The sequence below is a fragment of the Rhagoletis zephyria genome, unplaced genomic scaffold (genome assembly GCF_001687245.7).
Source record: "Rhagoletis zephyria isolate East Lansing unplaced genomic scaffold, Rhagoletis_zephyria_1.1 Rzeph_scaffold_00680, whole genome shotgun sequence".
NCBI lineage: Eukaryota > Metazoa > Arthropoda > Insecta > Diptera > Tephritidae > Rhagoletis > Rhagoletis zephyria.
Genome location: NW_016157764.1, coordinates 134238 through 160263, shown reverse-complemented (window position 1 = coordinate 160263; position 26026 = coordinate 134238). Strand labels below are relative to the sequence as shown.

The following is a 26026-nucleotide window of genomic DNA, read 5'->3' as shown; positions in this document are numbered from 1 at the left end:
TTCGTTGACAACACTGTTCAAAACGGCCAGCAGCTGCCTATTGTGAAAGAGCCTTGTGAATGACATATAGTGATGTGCTGAATTGCCCAGTATTTCGGTACCCAATACTTCCTTTTCGGTACCCAAAACTTATTCTATACATAATTGCAGCATTTTGACATAATTTTCAACATAATATCTGTCAAGAAATCTGCATCGACTTTTTTCGACTATGAATATGCTTCACAATTAGTACGAATAGAACGATGCTTTCCCAAAAGTTGAACAATGTGGAAATCACATATTGACAATATTGCTGTCGCAAAACTACACTCTCATCGTCTTGGCCTTATCGCAACAGTAAAATACCATTCTATCAGTTTTCACCTTCGTAAATCTAAAACTCAAGAAAAGTGCTTTGACGGATGAAGAAGTCTTTGAGGCCTACAAAAATAACATCGTCCGATTCACCTGGGAAAATAAAGTTTCAAATAAGGAAGAGTTTCTCTGCATTTTGGCGATGAAAAAGGTATATTTTTCATTTGAATCAGCACTAAACCCTCTATTAGCCTCAACACTTGCTTTTGATAGGCTAGGCTCCCCTGCACCGCTTTTATCTTTGGTCTACATGCGTTCTTATTGGAAGCCTAAAAGTTTTGGTACCGAGTATCGAAAGTATTGGATACTATTGAAATCGGTACCGAGTATCGATCAATACTTAAAAGTATCACCTCAGCACATCACTAATGGCATAAACAAAACAAATACATTTTACGACTGCGAGAAGTAAGTAATTATAGCTTATTAAATTTTTTTCAGCCTTTAATGAATATAAAAACGCTTTTCTAATTATAGATGGTAAATAGAGAGAAGAGATCGGAGGGGGAGGGGGAGGGGGCGGGGCCCCCAAATCCCCCCCAATAGAAAGGAGACAGTCGCCGCTTTCTAAAAAGGGGCCCCCCCTTGGACTCCTCCCACAGACACCTAGGGAACCGTTTGAAAAAGGGGGAAAAACGGATTTTTCTTAGGCAAACTGAGCAGTTTGAAGTGGAATATGAATATGAACAGAAACCGTGGGATTTTTTAATAAAAGAAATTATGCCAAATTAGATATGGGGGGATTTTGAATAAAGAATAAAAAGTTAATTAAAAATAGAAAAAAAAGTTGTTATAAAAAAAAATTTTCTTTTTAACAAATGTATTTTTGCGTAGAATTCCTTTCTACGTAAGCGGCCTTCGGCCGCACATAGGGATTATAACCCTCAGGCAGTAGAATTCTCCTTTCTGTGTTGCCAAAGAAGGGGGGCTGAACACCTTTTACAGAGAACACCTTTCTGCGTAGGCGGCCTTCGGCCGCACTTAGGGATTATAGCCCTCAGGCAGTAAATTCTCCTTTCTGTGTTGCCAAAGAAGGGGGGCTGAACACCTTTTGCAGAGAACACCTTTCTACGTAGGCGGCCTTCGGCCGCACTTAGGGATTATAACCCTCAGGCAGTAGAATTCTCCTTTCTGTTTTGCGAAGAAAAGGAGCTGAACACCTTTTGCAGAGAACACTTTTGTATATTTTTAATGCTTACTGGGTTATATCCTATCTTCTTTGTCTCTCATTCTTTTGCATATTTTGGAGTTTGACAGCTGAACTCCGCCATTTAATTTGCATATGCAACCAAAGTCAGACGCGTGATTTTGAAGGTGTTTTTATTTAATGAATTGTGATGAATTGGTTAATATAAAAGTCGTAAAGCAAGTTATAACAAATCAAGTAAAGTGTAAAGTGAAGGGGAATACAAAAATATATTGGTGAAGTGGCTAATTTAAGCAGAATAGGAGTGATAAATGTACGCTAATTTCCGAATTTTACAAAAAAGGGCATATTTCAAACCCAATTTGTAAATAAATTAGTGACCAAAATTTACAAAAGTGAGTGTTAAAATATTGCGTGGACCCTTGACTACAAGTGTGTGAAATTTTTTTTGGATCGGGCCACCCATTTGGACGGAATAGCCCGAAATAGTTGTGAGCGGTACTAAACCCCACCCATCCAGTCTGCAGCAGCAGGGCCATCGCGGTCTCCGTTGTCGCCACCTCCACTCTCCTCCACTGCGGTAACACCAGGGGCATTGCAGTCTCCGTTGTCACCACTTGACATGTCGGCAACTGGAAGAAGGAGAAACAACATAAATGAGTTTACAAAACTTTTGAAACAGCAGACAGACATTTTACAATCTGTTGCAGATGACACAAGGACATTGACGGGGGAAATTGTTAACGCAATTAAAGAAAACAATTCCTCATCTGAACGTTTAATTGATAAAATTTAACAGGCGAAGTTTAATTTAAGCGTGAACCTGATCTTTTTACTTTAACCCATCTCTTCGTTATTATTTCTTTCTGAGCTAGTAAATAGTATCTATGTATGTACACTTGTGGTCAGCAGATTAAGTTAAGTGACATTTTGACCACATTTGGCTATTTTTCTTTTGTTTATTTGGTGATTACTTTTTTTATAAAACTCCATCATATTAAATAACCAGCACCACATTAATACATATTTCGAACTTTGTACAAAATTTATAAAAAATCAGCAAACTTTGCCAATTTACAAAAATTTAAACTTTTTATTCAGATTTTTTAGACAAAATTTAAATTTACGTATGCAGTTTCATAGCCTATTGCATTTTTTTCGTTTACAGTATGCTCGGCAATTTATTTTATATGGAAGAAAATGTCTAGTACCGACAACAAAAAAATATATTAAAAATCAACGCGATTTTATAGCGTTTGAAACTTGCACTTTATGGTACTGAAATTGAATGGGCTATGAAACCGCATACTTAAATATACATTTTTTCTAAAAAATCTGAATAAATGGTTTGAAATTTTTGTGGCAAATTGGTAAAGTTCGCTGAATTTTTATAAGTTTTGTTTGAAGTTCGAAATATTTATTTATGTTGTTCTGGTTATGTAATGTGATAGACTTTTATAAAAACAATAATAAACATCAAATAAACAAAAGAAAAATAGCCATAAAGGATCAAAATGTCACTTAACTTAATCAGATAACCACAAGAGTATATTATATATTCGTAAATTACTTTTAATCCAAAAGATAATTTAATTTTCAATGTTTTGATATTTGAACTATTAAAAAAGTGATGCAAAAAATATGTGGGTCAAAATAAAAAGTTTACGTCCACTTTAGCATTGCAATATATAGAGTGCAAAATGATATACATTAAGAAAAAATGGACTTGGGCATTTTGGCCGCACTGACTGTGGTATAATTTATCTTTTTGTATCTGAATAATTTTTTTTCGTTGATTTAGGTCTTAGTAATAAGGCTGTGGTATGTTTTATTTTTATTATTTGAAATGTTTTTGTTTTCTTAATTTAATTTAAATTATGATGTCAATCGTTTTTTATATGCAATAAATACAACTATACATATGCATATGCATACATACGAATTTTTTGTTTAAATCAGGAATTTTAGGCAATATTCGAATCGAAAATAATCCAAGATAGTTATATAAATTTTTACCTACCTATTTAAACACTTGATTATTTTTGGTTCTTTAAGAGCGGGATTGCATAACAATAAAAGTATTTCACATGGTACTTGTGTACTCACGAAAGCTCAAAGCTATTGCGTTCCTAATAGCAGGTGCTGATATGTCATTTTCGCCAACTCTTGAAATATGGTTGGGTTGTCTTTGGGCAATTGTGTTATCTGCATCATCTTGCATCCACGTAGAAGGAATTGCATCATTTTCCACTTTTAGAAAGTTATGAAAAAAGACAACATGTATGGATAATAGTATTAACGTTTTTTGGCGCTACTTGTAAACCTCGTCCTATTTTACGAAATCGAGCTTTAAGTTGACCAAACGCGTTTTCTATTACGCGCGGACATCGGAATAACCGGTAGTTAAACGTTTTTTCCACAACTGGCTGATTCGGTGAAATGGAAAAGGTTTCATCAAATAGCGCGATAAACGAAATTGTGTTATCTGCATCATCTTGCATCCACGTAGAAGGAATTGCATCATTTTCCACTTTTAGAAAGTTATGAAAAAAGACAACGTGTACGGATAATAGTATTAACGTTTTTTGGCGCTACTTGTAAACCTCGTCCTATTTTACGAAATCGAGCTTTAAGTTGACCAAACGCGTTTTCTATTACGCGCCGACATCGGAATAACCGGTAGTTAAACGTTTTTTCCACAACTGGCTGATTCGGTGAAATGGAAAAGGTTTCATCAAATAGCGCGATAAACGAAATTGTGTTATCTGCATCATCTTGCATCCACGTAGAAGGAATTGCATCATTTTCCACTTTTAGAAAGTTATGAAAAAAGACAACGTGTACGGATAATAGTATTAACGTTTTTTGGCGCTACTTGTAAACCTCGTCCTATTTTACGAAATCGAGCTTTAAGTTGACCAAACGCGTTTTCTATTACGCGCGGACATCGGAATAACCGGTAGTTAAACGTTTTTTCCACAACTGGCTGATTCGGTGAAATGGAAAAGGTTTCATCAAATAGCGCGATAAACGAAAGGCTGAGTCGCCAATAAGTAGCAGGGGAACATCCATGCCTCCAATACGTTTGCTATTCTGTTGAAAAATATCAGCGTTCTCGTGGTAACTTTTTAAAGAACTGCTTTCGAAAATGTATGAATCATTGTTTCTTCCACTTGATCCGACATGTATATCGGTAAATTTCGATCTGCCAAAGGGAAAAGTACATATATATTTAAAAGGTTTTACTAAGGATACGAACAAATTTATGTACATACCTATAATCACAACTTGCAAATAAATTTACTGAATACCAGCCCTTATAATTATAATAGTCGATTGCGTCCTCTTTTTTTGGCTGAACCTCTATATGACAGCCATCTATAGCACCAAAACATTGGGGAAATCCCAGTTGTCCGAACCCATGCACAATTTTCTTCAGTTCTTCGGGATGTGGCGGATAGGAATTGATGCAGTCCAATAAATTGTCACAAACTGCGTTACAAAAATATAGAACAATTTCTACAACTGTGCTGCGTCCTACACCGAATAAGCTGGCAACGGTCCGGTATTCCGCTGACGAGCCTAGTGCAAATAATGCAATGGCCACCCTCTTATGAAGAGGGATGCAAAGTCTCATGTTGGTGTCCATCTTCTCGATTCTTTGAACCTTCTCGCACACTTTTTGAAACGCACTTTTGTTGAGCCGAAAGTTTTCCTTGAATCGGTGGTCATCCATTCTGAACACATCAAACTCCCAAAAAGTGCCATTACGGTCCTTCAACGAATGTTTTTAATATTTATATATATAAATACATAATATTATATATATGTACATAATATAATATGTACTTACAAACTTCCAAACTGGCCTTGATCTTATCTCAGAATGAGCGAATGCAGTACTAGTTTGCATCACTACCTTTGCTTCATTGAATATTTTTATGTTTTGGAGAAGTTTCAGCAAAAGTAATGTAATCTTTTTTTTTTAATAAATAATCGTTTTTTATCAACAACGCAGTCGCCAATTTTATTTGTCGTCTTCTGTCCATTTTAACTTGAAGAACTCTCAAAATAATAAAACCACTAAATCAGCTGTTTACTTAATCCGCAATGTTGCCGTCCGTTAGGGTAAAATTTGGATCAGATTAAGTGTGCAATTAATCCGGATCAACGCTGCCGTCTGTCTATGCTTTTATTCAACGTTCGAGTGGGAAAGGTGGTTTTTCTGTGCTGGTGAGTGAAGAATAAAAACTCAAAACAATTTACTGTTCTTAAGTGCATTTTGGTGTTGAGCGATCTACACAGGCAATAGTGAGTATCATATTTTTCGATTTTCTTAATTTTGTGTGGATTTGTGGTTAAAAAAAAGCCTGAGAATGGTTGTGTGGCGTAACGTGGCAGCGTCATCTGCTACCATGGCGGGGTCTGACCGGGAGGCATCCTCCAGGTCAAAGTCAAGAGTCAGGAAAAAGACAATGAGGAAGACGTGGTACTTCCTAGGCAAATGGAAGTGGAAATTTGTCAGGTTACAACAAATTCTAATCCGTTTAATAACAGTTAGGTGTTCTGAAACCCCCCCTAAATGTAGAAGTGTAGGTTTTTAAGGCACTTAAACTTGCAAAAAGGCAAAATGAGCTTTAAGAAAAGGCCAAAAAGGGCATATATTTTTTAATTTTGTTATGTACTTCCTTTATGTACAATGTGAAGGTCCAATTAAAGATATAAAAAAATACATACAGTGGTCAAAAAATTATAACCGAACCACTTTTTGCCAAGTTTTAACGTATTATATTTGGTGTTATTGAACTTTTGTTATTTTTTTAAATAAAAATATAGTTCATTCTTTAACAAAACCCGTGGAAATCCATGTTTCCAAATTTGAGGAGTCCACTTGCAAAGGCGCTATGTAAATTTTTTTTAGATTTTTAGTTTTTGGTGAGTAACGCGTACCAGTATTTAAAGTAGTTTCATGGCCACTAACAATACAGTGCAAAATCTTTCTATTTTCTGAAAAAATAGCATCAGATGTTAACTACTATTGCAAAAGTCGTTATAATACTTATTTATACACTTTCAAAAGTCTCCATCTTCTGATGAACTTAGAAAACTGTAAGAAAACGTGATAGTTTCGGTGCCTAGTGGAAGGCGTCGTAAAAAAGAAGCAGACCAATCTTCATGTTAAAAATTACTGTTTCAAAACTCGTTATATTAAATTTTTATATATAAAATTTTCAAAAACTACCACACTGCGATATTGTTTTTTAATGTTATTAGGGTCTTGTTTATCCGAATTTACAATTTGGATGTTACTTGTTGTTGTAGACATTTTTTTAATTTGTGGCTCACTATTATAAAATCACATAACGTTGTTTGCAAGTGGACTACTCATTTCTGCAATATTAAAAAAAAATCAACAAACTTTCGTACAAATTTCGAACTTTTAAAATTTCTAAAAATCAATCGACATTTTTAGCCATTTGTACTTGTACTTTATTCTTCTAGAATTCAATGGGCTACACAACTGCATACTCAGAATCTAATTAAAAAACTCGAAATTTTAACGAAAACTTGTTTTTTTTAATTGCATAAATTTTTAAGGCAGTGTCACTCGATTGATACATTGGTACAGATTTGTAAATTTTTATATTGGGCTATTGGTAANGTTGTTTTTTCAAATTGCATAAGGCAGTGTCACTCGATTAGTACCTTTGTACAGATTTGTACATTTTTATATTGGGCTATTGGTAAAAAAAATGGGAAAATTTTTTTGTAGTCAAAAGATTGGTACAATACAGCGATGTTCTATTGAAAAATTTCAATAAATTAATTTTCGTGATTGAGATAGTGAAAAATATTGTGGGTGTTCAAACAATTGGGATACGATTTACACCAAATTTTGGCAAATACCCAATCGTGTGACACTGCCCTTGAACTTGTATTTCTAACGGATGTTGGTAAAGAACGAACTATAAAAAACTAACCGAAATTAAATAACAAAAATAATATTTTAAAACTTGTCAAAATTTGGTGCGGCTATAATTTTTTCGACTACTGTACATAAGTTGGCTATAATTACTCGGCCGTGCCATCATAGTAGCACAATGCCACTCATATTTGACTTGCAAACGGGCAGGAATTTCAAGATTTCAATCCTGTTCTTATGAAAAATTGTGTTTTTATCAGTATTTTTCTTGTAATCAAAATTTGTTGAAATAAAAGTGAAAGTAAAAAAAAATGCCAGAATCGCCACCCCCCCAGCCCTCCACGAAAAAAAAATCTTGGCTACGGCCCTGGTAATAATAGTGGTAACCGGCAGTTCTGCCAATAATATTAATCAAGAGGTTAGGAATGAGAATCACGCTCATGTATATAACATACATGAAAGATATGACTAACATGACGTACATGTACGGTGACCATATTAACCAACGTAAAATAAAGGACATTTTTTTCAAAACGATTTGGGAATACTTACATACATACAACTTGTATGATAACAGTTCCTTACCCATATCGTAATTTAAATCAAATATTTATCAGTTAATTATATTATTTAATTGTACAAGTTCCCCTGCTGTAGCGAAAAATGAAGCAAAATCCTTTTCAAGGACTTCGCAATCCCTTGCTACCAAAATGCGTTTATCATAATTCATACTGCGAGACGAAGCCAGCACACAGTGGTTCAAAATTGGAATTTAATATTCATAATCCACCGGAGCCATAATTTTCCAACCACTTTTTACTACAAAGCAAATAAAAAAATATTTTGGTGAACATTTTTTATAACATTTCAAAATTTTTTTGTTTTGAGTGAACTATACAATGGTTTTCAACTAGTTTCTGTTATGTAACATTTATTAACTGGAACAGGAGAATACATTTTCTTCAAAACTGCTACTTTTTCTACATTTTGCGCAAAAAAATTTATTATAATCAAATAAAAATNTGGGTGTTCAAACAATTGGGATACGATTTACACCAAATTTTGGCAAATACCCAATCGTGTGACACTGCCCTTGAACTTGTATTTCTAACGGATGTTGGTAAAGAACGAACTATAAAAAACTAACCGAAATTAAATAACAAAAATAATATTTTAAAACTTGTCAAAATTTGGTGCGGCTATAATTTTTTCGACTACTGTACATAAGTTGGCTATAATTACTCGGCCGTGCTATCATAGTAGCACAATGCCACTCATATTTGACTTGCAAACGGGCAGGAATTTCAAGATTTCAATCCTGTTCTTATGAAAAATTGTGTTTTTATCAGTATTTTTCTTGTAATCAAAATTTGTTGAAATAAAAGTGAAAGTAAAAAAAAAATGCCAGAATCGCCACCCCCCAGCCCTCCACGAAAAAAAAATCTTGGCTACGGCCCTGGTAATAATAGTGGTAACCGGCAGTTCTGCCAATAATATTAATCAAGAGGTTAGGAATGAGAATCACGCTCATGTATATAACATACATGAAAGATATGACTAACATGACGTACATGTACGGTGACCATATTAACCAACGTAAAATAAAGGACATTTTTTTCAAAACGATTTGGGAATACTTACATACATACAACTTGTATGATAACAGTTCCTTACCCATATCGTAATTTAAATCAAATATTTATCAGTTAATTATATTATTTAATTGTACAAGTTCCCCTGCTGTAGCGAAAAATGAAGCAAAATCCTTTTCAAGGACTTCGCAATCCCTTGCTACCAAAATGCGTTTATCATAATTCATACTGCGAGACGAAGCCAGCACACAGTGGTTCAAAATTGGAATTTAATATTCATAATCCACCGGAGCCATAATTTTCCAACCACTTTTTACTACAAAGCAAATAAAAAAATATTTTGGTGAACATTTTTTATAACATTTCAAAATTTTTTTGTTTTGAGTGAACTATACAATGGTTTTCAACTAGTTTCTGTTATGTAACATTTATTAACTGGAACAGGAGAATACATTTTCTTCAAAACTGCTACTTTTTCTACATTTTGCGCAAAAAAATTTATTATAATCAAATAAAAATTCAGAAATCAGGCTCAACTGGTCCATTTCAAATATTGTAAGCTTTCATAAAAAAATTAAAATTAATCAAATGAAGTGAAAAATGAAGGCTCTAGTGAATTACGAACACTAAATGCCAGTTTTGATCCACAGTGCAGTGTTCTCTTTCAGTGGAACTGGAAACTCAGCGTACAAGACGATCCTGGGCACAACCTTCCCTGTGCTTTGCAGATTGTACAATGATAACCGATTAAATAGAAACCCTTAAGTGGGGTGCGAAACAAACTGGCGAAGGTTTTCATTATATTTTAAAAGGAGCATTTTTATTTTTCATATTTTGCGTTTAAAAATTACCTCTGAAAAATGCAGAGCCGATTTAAAGGACAGTTTAAGAAATAAAAGACAAAAGGTGTCCTTTATTTTGAAAAAAATTATAAAGGACAGGGGGGTAAAATAAAGGACTGTCCTTTAAAATAAAGGACGGATGGTCACCGTACGTACATGATAAAACGGCACAAGCCAGACAAGCAGAAGTGGAAGAGGAAAATCAAATGATAGCAAAAGCAAATGTCGGGAAACAAAACCTGTCCATAGGAAATGACATTAGTAAGGGTCATTATGAAATGCGCCAAAATACAAAAAGTGAAACAATTTTTTATCCATACGACCACAAATGGGAAATATACATATGTCTTAATCGACACATCAAAATCGGAGTTAGTCACCAGCAAGATCCAAGTTATGGGTTTAAAAGACATTGACACAATTAAAGTAATAGGGGTTAGGCTCTACAAGCTAGGTGTAACAAACATCAAATCGGCAAATGAGATGGTATTAAATGAAAAGTTAAAGGAAAAGCAAATGAGGGCCTTTATTCTCAGAGCATTTATGAAACCTATGGGTTGATTAAGGACATACCCCTGGATATCACAGCGGAGGAAATAAAAAATTAGGCAATTTCTGATGTTAAAATAACTTTAGTACAAAGATTTTTGATACGCGAGATTCGTGAAAGTGAAAACAGAATTCCAACCTATAGGCTTTGCCTCAAATAATCTACTCAAAGAGATCAAGTTTAACCACACCATTATCGAAGTTGAGTACTTCTATCCCTACATACGGCAGTGTTTTAACTGCGGCAGGTTAGAGAACACAGGGAAAGCCTGCAGAGCCAACAAAAAATGTTTAAAGTGTGGAAACCATGTAAACAAGTGTACAGTAATGCCAAGTGTATTACGTGTGGGGAGACCAACCACTTGGTAAATGAGAAAAAGAAATGCTCCAAGTGGGAGAAGGAAGAGGGAATCAGTAAGATTATGACAATTAAAAAGCTAACTAGGAGGGAGGTAATAAATATTTATACACCTTTTGATTCGAATAGGTTTAGCCTGCTGGCAGATTTTCCTGGTTTGGGTCAATCTTCAGATGCCTTAAAAGATAGGGATGCGGAAGTTAGTGAAATGTTAACGCCAAGAAACTATGCAGCTATACTTAAACGTAAACAATAGCCGTCATCGATTCGCCAACAGTTAGCGAGTGGCGAAACGAACGAACTCAATGAGGTACAACCAAACTCGCTATCGTCTATCCGTACTAGCTAACTTTGTTGTTGCTTTCACATGCAAAATTCTTCTTTAAGCGACCGGAACTCAAACGCAGCAAGCGAGAAGTGGCGAATCGATGACGGCTAATATAGAACTAGCCAGTCATTCAAAAATAATGTCGTTAAAGCAAATGAAGAAAAGAGTGCGGAAGCTAAAGCTCAACAGAAGGCTGCGTCAATTGAAGCTTATGGTGCAGCCTTAAGAAAGGAAAATATATGCATTGTATCCGAAATGGAGAAACTAGTTGCCGAGATTTACTTTCAGGCAGACGTAACTGCATTTGATCATTTTGATCAGAGATTAAAGAAATTCTTCTTAGATCTAGACCACAAATGTATTACAAGTAACCCGCTTTCCACCCTTGAACAATATGAAGAGTCTACAACATAACTGTCAGTCACCTAGAAAAAACATTAATCATATTGAATATTATGTAAATAACTATAGCGTTGGCATTTCTTTGCCTGAGTGAAGCTTTTACTCAGAATGAACATGATGTTAAAAAAACATTGTAAACTTTAATATAGTAAAGGAACACAGAAATCATGGTTATAGGGGGTAGCCATCGGCTTAAGAAAATCCATCAAATTTCGCAAGATTGTTTTAGATTCATTATACGTGCGGTCTACTTTGAACCCTGAAGAGACAATCAGTAAACTTTTAGAAGCATTAGAAGTGTACCAAAATGTATTGGTATGTGCAGGGAGCTAGTGAAGATAATGTTTGGTAATCCGGTTCTCTTCAACAGCGTCAAAAAGAACTTTTACCCAGAATCTAGTTACGGCTTAATCTATCACGAATTAAAAGAGACGTTCGATAAAATTGATACAGACTACACCTTCCAAATATCATAGGCATGAGAGTAGTGGGAAAACCCGCACTAAGGAAAAAAGAAACGGCCAAAGAACAATTTAAAGCAGGGTAAAATCAAAGTAGTAAGTTCTAGAAAACCGATAACTTGTATATTATTGCAACTGATGCTTCAGGAGGGCAAACAGCCATGGGATGTGGGGTATATAATGTCAAACAAAATCAACATTTTTTTTAAGATTAACTTTAAAACTTCTTGGGCCTTTGAAGAAGCATGGACCATTGCCAAGGCAGTGGACATTGCTTTTGAGGACGGGTTGAAGAACATCGCAATTTTCACCGACAGCTTGGTAGCATGCAATTGGATAGAGAAAGAAAGGTCCAATAACTACATAGTAGCTCGCATACACAAGCGCCTTATTGAGGGGGGAATAAATTCTATCCTAACATGGACACCGAGCCATGTGGGGACACAAATAAACGAGACTGTGGATGAAATGGCAAAAACAGCTTTAGAAGTTGGCACGCCATTAAATGTGAGCCTAACTCCTGAGGAAGCAATCAGAAAAATTAATATAATGCCCTATTAAAAAAAAATTGAAATTATAGGTACCGCCAAACTGCAAGGGAGAAGGGCAAACTTTTTGCTGAATACTTCCAGGAAATTCCAGCAATCCGTGGTATGTTAAATCGAGAATGGAAGCTAGAGACATAAAGACGGTGAACAGACTACTTACTGGACACACCTATCACAGAGCATACTTGCATAAAATTGGAGCAAGTGAATCTGACCGTTGTCAGAGCTGCCAAGTAACCGACAAGTACATACATCCATGCCATTTTTGAATGTAGAAAACACAACTCCATGAGGGAAAAATATTACATCTTTAAGGAATTTGATGACCTCCATAATATTTTCAAACAACGCAATACCAAAGCACTTATAGAATTATGTAGATTCATTAGGGACGCTGAAATTAGCATCTAAAAAATTAACAAAAAAAAAACTAAAACTAAAAAACAACAACTCACCAAGAAACAACCAACACAACACGAAGACCGAATAAGTAATCAAGCGCCTTTCAGTGCTAAAACAGCGTTTTTTAATTATTGTTGCTTTTCCACAATAACTTTTTCATTAAAAACGGCCTCAAGCTCAATAAAAATTGTTGAATATAGTTGTTATAAGGCCATAAAATAGCAAAAACAAATAAAATATTTTATAATAATACTTTTCTAAATATATGTTTTTTAAGATATTTACTGTATAATTATACATTGTTTAATTCTTTATAACATTGAACGACTTTTTCAACGCGGCGGCAGCTCAGCGTTGAATTCTAAATATTTATTGCAATTTCATTTGTTTACATTTTTCACCTGTTTATTTGGCAGCATATTCATCAAGCCGTTTCTAAGACATAATTGTTGGGTTCAACAGTTGCCGGCAGTTTCGTAGCAGATGAGCTAAACAGCTACGTCTTATGAACGCGCCCAATTTCACAGATAGCTCCTAATCCACCAATTTGATTGAAAAACATTGTAACCACGACAGCAAGAAATAACAATTTACTGAACTAACTGTAACAGGTCAAAATAAGTTTCAATTAGTCTTATTTTGATAGGCTAGGAAACACTTTTTTCATGTATTATTTGTGGAAATCTAATCGTAGTAATAAGCATTGAACATGCGGAAACTTTAGCTCGTCGTTTTAGTCAGTATTTTCCCATTCTTAGAAACGGATCTGGGAAACAAAGGCCCGTAGTTATAGTCAAAATTAAATCGACACTTCAGTTAGTTTCAGATTTTTTGAAAATTATGTCAAAAAGCTGCAATTAACTTTAGAGTCGACTTAATTTTGACTATAACTACGGGACTCTGTTTCCCAAATCCGTGTCTAAGGATGGAAAAATACTGACTACATGTTAATAAGTTTGTTAAGAGGCCGAGTTTCTCTTCCATAGATGTACTGCTGCATTCTTCAAACTTGTACGCAATAGTTTTGGTTTACTAAAGGGAAGGTATCCTCCTTAACAATGCAAAATTCTCTAAAGCAAATCTTTAAGGACACACGCTTCCTCACAAAACTGAGTATACGGGTATTTTTTTTTAATATTCGCAATGTTTTTCGCATGAAATATTTTTGGTTTATTATATATTAAAACATGGCTCAGATTTTAACAAACACCATATAAATCCAAGTTTCAAACTTTGTACGAAATTTATGAGCATTTGCAGTTTCATCAAAATTGCAAACTTTTTAAAGAGTATGTAATTAAAAAAAATCCAGTATACGGTTTTATAGCCCATTAAATTTTAGTATAATAATGTGCAAATTTTAAATATCTTTTGATTTTTCTGTTGACGGTGCTACGAATTTTCTTCTATATAAAACAAATTTTGTGCATACTCTAAGATACATACATGTTTACATATGTTTGCATATGTATGTATGTATGTATTTTGGTAGCAAAATTTTACTTATCCATGTCTCATTAAAAAAAAAAATTATAAAAAGCATCTACTAATCATTATGCATATGATGTATATCGTTACCTTAATACAGAAAGGTCCTATTTCACATCGTCGCTGAAATACAAAAAGCCGCAACCATCTAGAAATTCAAAATTCACTTTTTGATTGATTATGATGCATATCATCGAATTATAAGTCATTTTAAGCTACAAAAAAATTTTAGTTAGTTACGGTTTTTTTGAATTTCTACGACTATATGAGTTAGGGCCTTTCTATATTAAGGTAACGATATGTATGTATGTATAGTGTGACCACTTTTCCAAAAACTCATTTACGTAAACAAAAGATTGTAGCAACACAAAATTTTAAAGAAAAATTTTGGAAACGATTTTATTGCTGTTTATTAGCATGATTCAATAATAAAAGGTTTGCTCAAAAAGCAGTTTTCTCGCTCCTTCTTGACAAAATCGGCTCCCTTAGCAAAGCACTGTGTGTGGGTTCGTGTGTGTGTGTAAAGCTTTTGTAAGGCAGCTAAGGGAGTGTCAAAAGTCTAATGTCAATAATGAGCAAACCTCTAATTATTGAATCATGGTTTATTAGTCGATATCCAAACACATTTTTGACGTACGAACTTCAGCTTATTTATTTGCGAATTGAGAAATATTTAGGTACACACATACATTCAAAGCTGAAATAATGCAATTGCTGCTAAACTACAAAAGTGTCGGCCTATGTAATCAATTCATTGATCTTGACTAGTTTTCCTGAACGTGTATTTTCCATCTGATGCAATCTCTTTCAGCATTTGAGGTTGCTTCTTTACGAATTCGAAAAATTCCGTACAAGTCATTTTAATGTTGTACCGAACAAACAAAAGATCTCGCAATGTCTTGATTTTCAGTTGTGATTTCTCATCGCTCCAAATCTGATTGGTAAGCAGAGAACATACGACACGATTCTCACCATGAGATTGTATGGGACCTTCTTTTGGTCAAAATGTCGAAAGCATTCAACCCAGTGTTCATCGGTATCAGTGTTATTTTCTTCCCACGATTGGATCTTCTCTGGGCTAACGTATTTTTCCAAATATGTGAACTGATCGAATAAATCAGTGTCAGATGATTCTATGTCAAAATGATTATTCTTTGCAATGCTCTTCGCGGTACTTTCGATAAACTCCCATTTCGGTGGTTGATCAAGTGCACACCAGGCGAATATCATAATATGGTCCAATTCTTCAGTCCACTTTTCAGTGTATTCGATACATGATTCTAAGGAACAAATGAACGAAATCTTTAGAATAAAAATAGAATCAAAATTAACATTCGAACCGTAAAATTGACGTGAGAGATCTTTTTAGCTTTTATTAGTCAAAATTTGCATGTACGTATGTATGTTGGGCGCTCCTATCGATAAAATTTACGTACAACAATATATCTTCGATTCAATTTACGTACATTTTCTTGATTTTGTGGTTAGCTTCGGTACACGGTACATGGCTACAAATTTACGTACTGTACGTGTCATTTACGTACAGTTGGTCGCACTATGTATGTATGTACATACCATGGTGAAATGAACTGAAGGTGGCGCATTCCCGAAACCGCTACTTTGGTTTTGCCGACTTTGACATTTATGGCAATACGTAAACAAACTTTTTGTTTAGAAACAAGTGCAAACGTATTGTGTACTTTCAAGTGAAAAATCGAAGTAATTCGTGCGTTCTGAAGTAAAAAACGTTTTATTTGTAATAAAAACTTTATAAAAATGTCGTGTCGTGTGGTGAATTGCAGCAGCCGTAAGGGTAAAGCCCCCAGATGCAGTTTGTTTTGTTTCCCCGCGACGACGCCTTGGTCAGAAAGTGGGTAGAGTTCTGCCGGCAGGAGAAACCATAAAATTTAGACACCAGCGTGCAGCACTTTACGGACCACTTTTAAACACGGCATGTTAAGTTGAAAACGTTGAAATACCACAAATTACAAATTAAAATCGGAGGTAAGCAAGCATCGACCACTTTCTGCAGGAAAACATGCGTTGCGACAAGATATTATCACTTTTTCGGCACCTGCAATACAAACACAAAAATTCTAAATAGTTAATTAATAAGACCTATTCTTTTGAACACATTTCAAGAGTGGTTGTATATTTTTTGTTAACGTAGTGCTTAATTTGCTATATTCAAAGATGGCTTGAGAAATTGGTGAATCGAGAAGAAAACACGTTTTCTGACTGCAAATTCACAACTGTCAACTCATTGTTCTTCGCCATATTCTCTGTTTACCCGTTGCCACAAATGTCATTCTGCGGGAATGCGCAATCTTGTATTCTATCGTTCTTGTGTACATACACGTCTAAATTTACAGCTCTGAAAACGTAGCATTGAGCATCAGTGAAAGTAACAAAATTATTGCTAAGTGCTGCCTGTTGCACCAGCACATGACTGCCTGCGCAACATTCGCCACATTCGTAACATTATTACAGCTCAACCTAATATTACTGGCGTGAGTTTTTCTACGCACGCACGCAAGTTTTTCACATTTGATTGACCGAAATCAATTTGCGTGCGTGATTTCTCAGAGATGCATTTCTGTCAAGTTTGTTGAGCAAAATTTGAATCCATAGTCGCGCCAAAATGTCAAATTAGTGCAAACCTCACATCGAAATGTCACGCCACACAAATCTTGGAATTTGACTTAGCTTTTTACGCACGCCGTTCAATTTCGGTTGGTCCCATACAAGTTGTATTTGCATGAGAAATTTTTGACAGTAAACTGCCGGCGTGCGTGAATACTAGGTTGACTTGTTAGCTTGCTCTTTCACTCATGGATGGCAATCGCCGATCGGTGAGCGTAAGTGAACGTCGCTAAGAGATGATTTCAGTATTCAGTCATAGAGGGACAAGAGAGTATGTATTCTTATTGTTCTCTTATTTCGCTGTAAATATTCACCTCGTTGCAGTGTGACCACTTTGTGAGTAATTCCTCAAAACGCGAGGAATTTCGGGTGCGCTTGAGTATTTTTTGAGTATTTTTATTCTGAGGAATTTTCTCTGAATATATTTGCAGATAAGAAATGCATTAATGTTTCACACAACAGAGCTGTTGAATCGCTCTGCAAATTTATGAACAAAAAGCGTTCCGAAGTGTTATAAAGAGCGAAATACACCACACAAGCGGCTTGTCAATTCTTCAAACCTTCTTTTCCCATTTAGCCATACACCATGCAAACATGACTCGTTCAAGCAAACAATTTTAGTTTTCTTCCGGTTCACAATGTAAAAGGGTTTGGTTTTCTTCGATTTTTCTCTCTTGCGTCCTCAATCGGTAAAAATTCCGTTGGGAATGAGGCGATTTTACCATACACAATGTAAGCGGTTAGATCAAACGTCAACGTGGCGGCTAGAAAATCAAAAAATTATGTTTTTTGTTCACATTTCCCTCAAACAGCTTGTCAGTTTTTCGCTCTTAAGCATAATATTAATATGGATTCTTCATTAGATCCAGAAAATTATAGGAAAAAAGTTTTTGAATTAAAAGTTTCTTCAGGTTCATATAAGTTTCCCAGTTAAAAAAACTTATATCTGCATTACTAATATAGCCCTTTTCTAATGCTTGAGTAGAACGTATATTTAGGCTGTGTGCGAGTACGTCTAAATTGCTACCTAAATAGAGAAAAATCCTAAATCACTGGAAAGTGTCGGTAACGCCGTGAATAGGAACAATTTAGATTTTCTGCGAGCATACTTTTCAACCTAAATTGAACAGTCAAATATATTTGAGCGAGCGATTAAGTGAACAACGATTTTTTGATGTTTTAAATAATTTTTATCATTGCTATGGCCCAAAAAGGAAATATTCAGAAATATGTAAGTATAAATTTATTTGATTTTTGCATTTTATAGATGCCAGGATGGAGCATTCTCCTTTTCTGTTGCAAATTTATTATATTGTTAAATAGTCCCAAAGCTACCACAAAATTATACATTTTATAGATATATTTATTAAAGGCAAACAAATTCAAATTCCGAAACAAACAATTTAGGTTGTCAAACGAACTCGCACAGTTTTAGCCATGATAAAAACACAGCAAGGTATAACCGTTCTCTCAATTTGTCGGCCATGATTTTTTTTTGAAGTTTGCCAACATTTTAAAATCATATAAAAGTGAAAATAACAAATTGAAATTGTTCGAAATTGTTGTTGCTTGAGATTGAAAATGAAATTGTGTGTGTGAGTTTGTGAGTAAATTTAAAAATTAAATTGTTTGGAAACGTCAAGAATTTTAAAAGTGCCTCTCAGCGGTTCTACCTTACTATATTTTTATCATGGTTTTAGCAGCTGTTTTCCTAAATTGTAGCAGTGGTAGAAATTTCCAGTGGAATATTAGTTTAGGTACTAAAATTTAGGTCAACTCGCACACAGCCTTAGTAGTTTAAAAATGTGTAGGCTTGACTTAAGGACCAGATTTAGCACTGATGTAGTTGCAGCAATAATAGTTGCGTTCCCTAAGCTGCAAGAAGTTGCAAGAATTTACAGGATTTTACCAGAAAACGTTCCCGTACTTGGTTCTCTGGAAAAGTAGGGGAAAAATGGGAAAGTAAAATCGGTCCTCTCTTTGTCGGAAGTTGCAAGATTTTACCTGAAGAATTTTTGCTGGTAAAGTGTCAAACCATCAGCTGTTCAAATAATTTAAAATTTGAATAAGCAAAAACAAAAGTGGGGTAAATATGTATGTATGCCAGTGACCGGACACCACCTAGAGACCGGACACTTTTGTCTTTTTTTGCCGTTGACCCGTTGAAGGAGGCCTTTATTTGTAATGAGACCGAAAATATAATTTCATTTTAAATGCGTCACAGCTTTTAGTGATACATACTTTTAAGAAACAAAGATTTAAGAATCAAATTCAAGCAAAAATAAGTTCGACAGTATTAAGTTTTGAAGGAAAATAGTGTAAAAGTCATTTGTGAAATAAATTTTGCTAAAAAGTTAATGTTTGATTAATAAATTTAACTGAACGGTTAATAGAATGCCAAATTAGTGCATATTTCAGTTACCGGACAAAGTGTCCGGTGACTAAACGTATGGAAAAAACGCAATTTTATTTACCGGACACCCATATTTTTCATTAGTTTAATAGTTTTTAGCGCTCTCGTGGCTAAATTTTCAGGACAAGCTTGATCCAAAAAAGGAAAACAGCTTCGTGAAATATATCTCAAGACTCTCTCGACCACCAGATTGTCTCTTATGCAGGCGACCGCTCGATAATTGTGTCTGGGAATGGAATTGATGACTTGTGCTCGAAAGTAAACGGTTACCTCTCCGAACTTTTCCGCTTCTTCACTGCAAGGAGCCTAAGCCACTCCCCCACAAAATCATCGGCGACCCTTTTTACCACGTGAACGAAGGAGGTCAGACTACAGCTGGAAATTCACGTCGGCGGTGTACAAATTCCGACGGTGAATCGCCCGAAAATTCTCAGAGTAACCTTCGATAGTCTTCTCTCCTTCTCGGGGCACACAACTGCAATAAAGTACAGAGCCGCAACAAGGTCCCCAAGTTGCTAGCCGGCAGCACCTGGAGCAAAGACAAGGAAACTTTGCTGGCAACATAAAAGGCAATTGGCCGGCCGGTTGTAAACTACGCAGCGGCTGTGTGGTCGCCGGGGACTAGCAGGACGCAGTGGACGAAGCTACAGATACTCTGTACAGCGAACGGATGCCTTCTGGTATCGCCACAATATCATATGAACGACGAGGCTCAAATACTTCCCGTTAGAGAGCACAACATAATGCTCTGCAAGCAATTCCTGGTAGGGCTCCACCGACGGGGGCACCCAAACAGACACTTGCTTGCGGAGGAGCCCTGCCTAAGGCACGGCAGAAGGCATCTATACGAACTGACGGACGAAGTCAATAGGTTCATAAAGCAACCTCTGGATCCGATAGCATACCTAGTGAGACCACTTTTCCAGAAGCTCATTTACGTACACAAAAGATTGTAGCAACACAAAATTTTAAAGAAAAATTTTGGAAACGATTTTATTGCTGTTTATTAGTCGATATCCAAACACATTTTTGACGTACAAACTTCAGCATATTTATTTGCGAATTGAGAAATATTTAGGTACATACATACATTCAAAGCTGAAATAATGCAATTGCTCCTAATTACAAAAGTGTCGGCCTATGTAATCAAGTCATTGATCTTGAGTAGTTTTCCTGAACGCGTATTTCCATCTGATGCAATTTCTTTCAGCATTTGAGGCTGCTTCTTTACGAATTCGAAAAATTCCGTACAAGTCATTTTAATGTTGTACCGAACAAACAAAAGATCTCGCAATGTCTCGATTTTCAGTTGCGATTTCTCATCGCTCCAAATATGATTGTTCAAAGAAAATACGCGTTCAATACGCCCACTTTTAATTTTTGTTTTATCTCAACGGCCGCTATACCGCACTTATGCCTCAAAACGATTCTACGATACGAATGAGTTTAATATACAAAGAGTCAAATGAGTTAGTTGAATGAACTGACTCCCCAACGTGAGTTGCAGTCATGGAGTCAACTCCTATAAATTTTCTGAGTTACCCACCCTAAACGGACACAACAAAACACAAATAAAGTATTCAGCAGACAAAGTTGCCAGTGTTGGGGATTTTATCGTCATTTTGACGATTTTTAATGAGGAGTTTACACTTTCCATCAACTGATTTATTATAATATTTTTAGTTTTTATTAATCAAAATTTGCATATACGCATGTATGTTGGGCGCTCCTATCGATAAAATTTGCGTACAACAATATTTCTTCGATTCAATTTACGTACATTTTCTTGATTTTGTGGTTAGCTTCGGTACACGGTACATGGCTACAAATTTACGTCCTGTACGTGTCATTTACGTACAGTTGGTCACACTAAGCATACCGATAGGGCATAAAAGGCATTCACAGGGTGTTAGTATTGACCTGCACTGACTCTCGACCTGTGAATGTCATTTTACACAACCACCTGACGTGGACGAGACAGAGCTTCGTCTGCCTCGTCGAACCACAATGGAACGACTTCGCTCTAGCTACTGCAACAGGCTAAACTCGTACCTGTGCAAATTAAATGCAGATGTGCCCGACTCGAGACATCTCTTCGCATGCCCCTAAACTCTACTCAGCTTTCAGCTCTGTCCATATCAACAAATCCCATATAAGTTGCACGCTTCCATGATTGGGGGATTAGCCGATCTAGGCGGGGTTGAGTAGCCGCTGCAACAACGACAACTTAAAGAATATTGGATGCGACATTTGGCCCTGATGGTTTCATCTGAAATGTACCGCTTTAAAAGACCTTTCGTACTCAGAAGCTTCCAACAGCGATTTTATATGCACTTTGTGTTCCAAGTCAACCTTTATTTTTTGCTGAACTAGTAAAATATGTTCAACTAATACTATGAATTCCTATTATTTTTTTAATAAAACCGTTATTTTTGAGTTTGAAGACTATAATTTATAGAAAAACAAGTGAGAAAGTCTAAGTTCGGGCAGAGCCGAACATTAAATACCTGGCGCAATACCCCTACATGATAAGCCGGGGTGTATCAATTTTGAGTAAATTAGCGTCCTTAAATTTCGTAATATGTAGTTTCAAGAATTTTTGAAATTTACCGTTATATGAAAAGTGGCCGTAATTTTAGTCCGATTTCAATAATTTTCAACGCTTTGCTTTTATGTGGCAAGCACAATAACCATACCGAGTTTGGTACAAATTGGTAGAACGGTTGCCGAGATATATATGTCTGATCATAAATGGGCGGTGCCATGCCCATTTTCCAAAATTTTATCATAAACGTATTTCCTGGTAAAGAATTGTTGCAAGTATCCATTTTGAATAAATTAGCTTTAATATTTACTGATTTATCGAAGATTTCGTATCTCTCTAAATTACCGTTATATGGGATGTGGGCGTGGTTATTGTCCGATTTTAAAAATGTTCGGCCATTTGGTATGCTGTAGCAAGGCTAACAATTGGAAGAAATTGGTGCAGCGGTTACCAAGATATACACATGTAACCATAAGTGGGCGTGGCTACGCCCATTCGCCAAAAATGTATAATATTCTTATTTGTCGTCTAAAAGTTATTGTAAATATCAATTTTGAGTGAATAATCTTCAGTAGTTACTAAAATATCGCTTTTTTCGTATTTCTGAAAATTACCGATTTTGCCCATTTTCAACACCATCTGTCCTACGCCCAAAAGAAGAATTACAAACAACCGTTAAAACAGTGTCCGCTCAATGATTTCTAACGTCCCGCTCAATAAAAAAAACTGTCCGGTCACTAAAGAAATTTGTTTCTTTTTCAGAAAATCTATTTTTATACAAAATGTAGTTGTTTTTTTATAAATTTCAACTGCATTAGTAACTTTAGAATTAGTTCATAATCCTATATTGATTTAATTTTTTTTTGTTCCGATAAACTGGTTGCAATATACGAAAGCCTAAAGATGAGAAAAAATTTAATTGTTACCTGCATCTGCGTTTTCACCTTAATAAATATATCCTAGCGAAGAAATATTAAGTTTTGTAATAAGTAAGTTTTCTGGTGTATTTGAGCAAAATATAGAACATCGCCAAATGATAAAAGAACTGCTTTCAAAAAAAAAAATGGCGTCCACGGTGACGGTGATACTTTGTTTGAGCCGCAAGAATAAATGTACCAATTGAATTGGAGAATGTAATTAATTTTTATACTGTACCTGTACCTGTAATTTGTTCGGATTTTGAGGAGTTTTCATTTGTTTTTGAGGAATTTGGTAATTTTTTTGTACACTAGCTTCTATAAATTGAATGATCAGTATATTCACATTCGACTATGTCGTTTAAATGCTAGAAAAAATGTCGCATGCAGGGTTCTATATGTATGTATGTACTTCTTTACTTCTCTATTTGTTTTTACTAGTATTTCCCAGTTGTCGAAATTCGACATCTTTTTTCATACACTTTTGAATTTTGCCTGTCACCAATACTAAATCCTTTATGCGAATTACTATTTTGACGTCCACCAGCATAATATACCACTTTTCGCCATAAGTACGTTATTGATATCATAAATAGCTGTGTCGAATTTGAGGACGTTAGCATAAGTGTTTCCAGAGATAAGCGATATGAGAATTCCAGTTTGTATGGGCGGCGCCACGCCCCATTTTCCAAAATCTACCATATTTCGCCCTAAGTACGGTATTGACAACGTATGTTGCTGTGTCAAATTTCAGGATGTCGGCATAAGCAGTTCCAGAGATAAGCGATATGAGAATTGCGGTTTGTATTGGCGCTACCATGCCCCCTTTTCCAAAATCTTACACTTTTCGCCGTAAGTACGGTATTGACAACATATGTTGCTGTGTCAAATTTCAGGACGTTAGCATAGGCGGTTCCAGAGATAAGCGATATGAGAATTTCGGTTTGTATGGGCGGTGCCACGCCCCTGTTCCAAAATATACCATATTTCACCGTAAGTACGGTATTGAAAACGTATGTTGCTGTGTAAAATTTCAGGATATCAGCATAAACAGTTCCAGAGATAAGCGATATAAAAATTTCAGTTTGTACGGGCGGTGTCACGCCCCTTTTCCAAAATCTACCATATTTCGCCGAAAGTACGATATTGACAACATATGTTGCTGTGTCCATTTTCGGGACGTTAGCATAGGCGGTTGTAGAGATAAGCGATATGAGAATTGCAGTTTGTATGGGCGGCGCCACGCCCCCTTTCCAAAATCTATCACGTATTGACAACGTATGTTGCTGTGTCAAATTTCAGGATGTCAGCATAAGCAGTTCCAGAGATAAGCGATATGAGAATTTCAGTTCACATGGGCGGTGCCACGCCCCCTTTTCCAAAATCTTACAATTTTCGCCTTAAGTACGTTATAGATATCATAAATAGCTGTTTCAAATTTCAGAACGTTAGCGTAAGTGGTTCCAGAGATAAGCGATATGAGTATTTCAGTTTGTATAGGCGGTACTACGCCTCTTTTTCCAAATCTACCGCATTTCACCGTAAGTACGGTAGTGAAAACGTATGTTGCTGTGTAAAATTTCAGGATATCAGCATAAACAGTTCCAGAGATAAGCGATATGAGTATTTCAGTTTGTATAGGCGGTACTACGCCTCTTTTTCCAAATCTACCGCATTTCACCGTAAGTACGGTAGTGAAAACGTATGTTGCTGTGTAAAATTTCAGGATATCAGCATAAACAGTTCCAGAGATAAGCGATATGAGAATTTCAGTTTGTATCGGCGGTGCCACGCCCCCTTTTCTAAAATTTACCAGTTTTCGCCCTAAGCACGGTATTGACAACATATGTTTTTGTGTCAAATTTCAGGTCGTCAGCTTAAGCGGTTCCAGAGATAAGCGATATGAGTATTGCAGTTTGTATGGGCGGTGCCACGCCCCCTTTTCCAAAATCGATCACTTTTCGCCGTAAGTACGGTATTGACAACATATGTTGCTGTGTCAAATTTCAAGGCGTTAGCTTAAGCTGTTCCAGAGATAGGCGATATGAGAATTTCAATTTGTATGGGAAGTGCCCACTTTCCCAGTACCTACCATTTTTCACCGTAAGTAGGGTATTTACAATCTATGCATATTTGCTAAGTTTCAGTTCCCCAGCATAATTGGTTTTAGAGATATAGTGATTTTCACATTTTAGTCTATATGTCGGATGCCACGCCCCTATGTATCGGGATTAACATTTCTGGATTAGACGAAGTTATGTCCTTTAAATGGGTGTATCTTTCATTGAAATCGAGCGAACGGTGCCTTCAAAAAAGGGATTGCAAAATTTTCTTATAATAATAATAATATCCCAACGGTTTATACCCTCCATTCCCGCCCATCCGCACGAGGGGCGCAGTCCGCATGACGTACGGAACCAATATTTTAAATTTTTGTGCCGAGTCACGATAGGCAGGAGTTTGTTAAGTGTCGAGATCTAAAACTGTTCAGCTACAGAACTAAATTCATCAGCTGATTTTATGTATTTATGTCAATAATTCACTTATTGAGAGAGGAGAGTATCGCTTTCTTAATGCTGAAAAGCGGATCTGATATATCAAACGTGCTGGAATGAGAGTTAAAATCCTGGCATAAGCAACGGAGTGGGTCGTGCAATTCAAAATTGGTTTTACAAGCTTTCAGAAATATGGGACAAAAGTGTCTTGATACGCGTGAGGGAACATTAAAGCTTACATCAGCCAGAAGAGACGGACTTGAAATTGAGCCTGTCAGTAATTTAACCATAAAAATTATACCAAGCATTTCCCTGCGACTGGCAAGTGTAGGAAGGTTAATAAGTTTTAAGCGACTCGTATAAGGAGGAAGACTATATTGAGAATCCCATCGGAAATTTCTTAAAGCAAAAAGTAGGAATTGTTTTTGAATTGATTCTATCTTGTCTGAGTAAATTTGATACCTTGGATTCCAAACCACCGAGCCGTATTCCAGAATCGGCCTAACTAATGTTGTAAACAGGGTTTTAGTGATATACGGGTCACTAAATTCTTTTGACCATCGTTTCACAAATGCAAGTACACCTTTAGCCTTGTTGACTGTCACATTAATGTGAA

At 35.8% G+C, this 26026-nt stretch overlaps 1 protein-coding gene across 2 annotated transcripts in view; it reads right to left on the bottom strand.

The window, feature by feature from the left end:
- Window positions 1–1660: 1660 nt before the first annotated feature.
- The window catches only part of LOC108361012 (putative nuclease HARBI1), a 30241-nt gene continuing 5875 nt past the window's right edge, over window positions 1661–26026 (bottom strand). The window contains exons 2-5 of one of the 2 annotated variants that reach the window (XM_017613545.1): window positions 5358–5734; window positions 4780–5279; window positions 3611–4709; window positions 1661–2136 (exon numbers count right to left, since the gene is read on the bottom strand). In XM_017613545.1, the coding sequence (XP_017469034.1) occupies window positions 4439–4709; window positions 4780–5279; window positions 5358–5417 (831 nt within the window). In that variant the 5' untranslated portion in view covers window positions 5418–5734 and the 3' untranslated portion in view covers window positions 1661–2136; window positions 3611–4438. Of the gene's footprint in view, window positions 2137–3610; window positions 4710–4779; window positions 5280–5357; window positions 5911–26026 lie in introns of those variants that run through there. The other variant, XM_017613547.1, reaches the window with a different exon arrangement.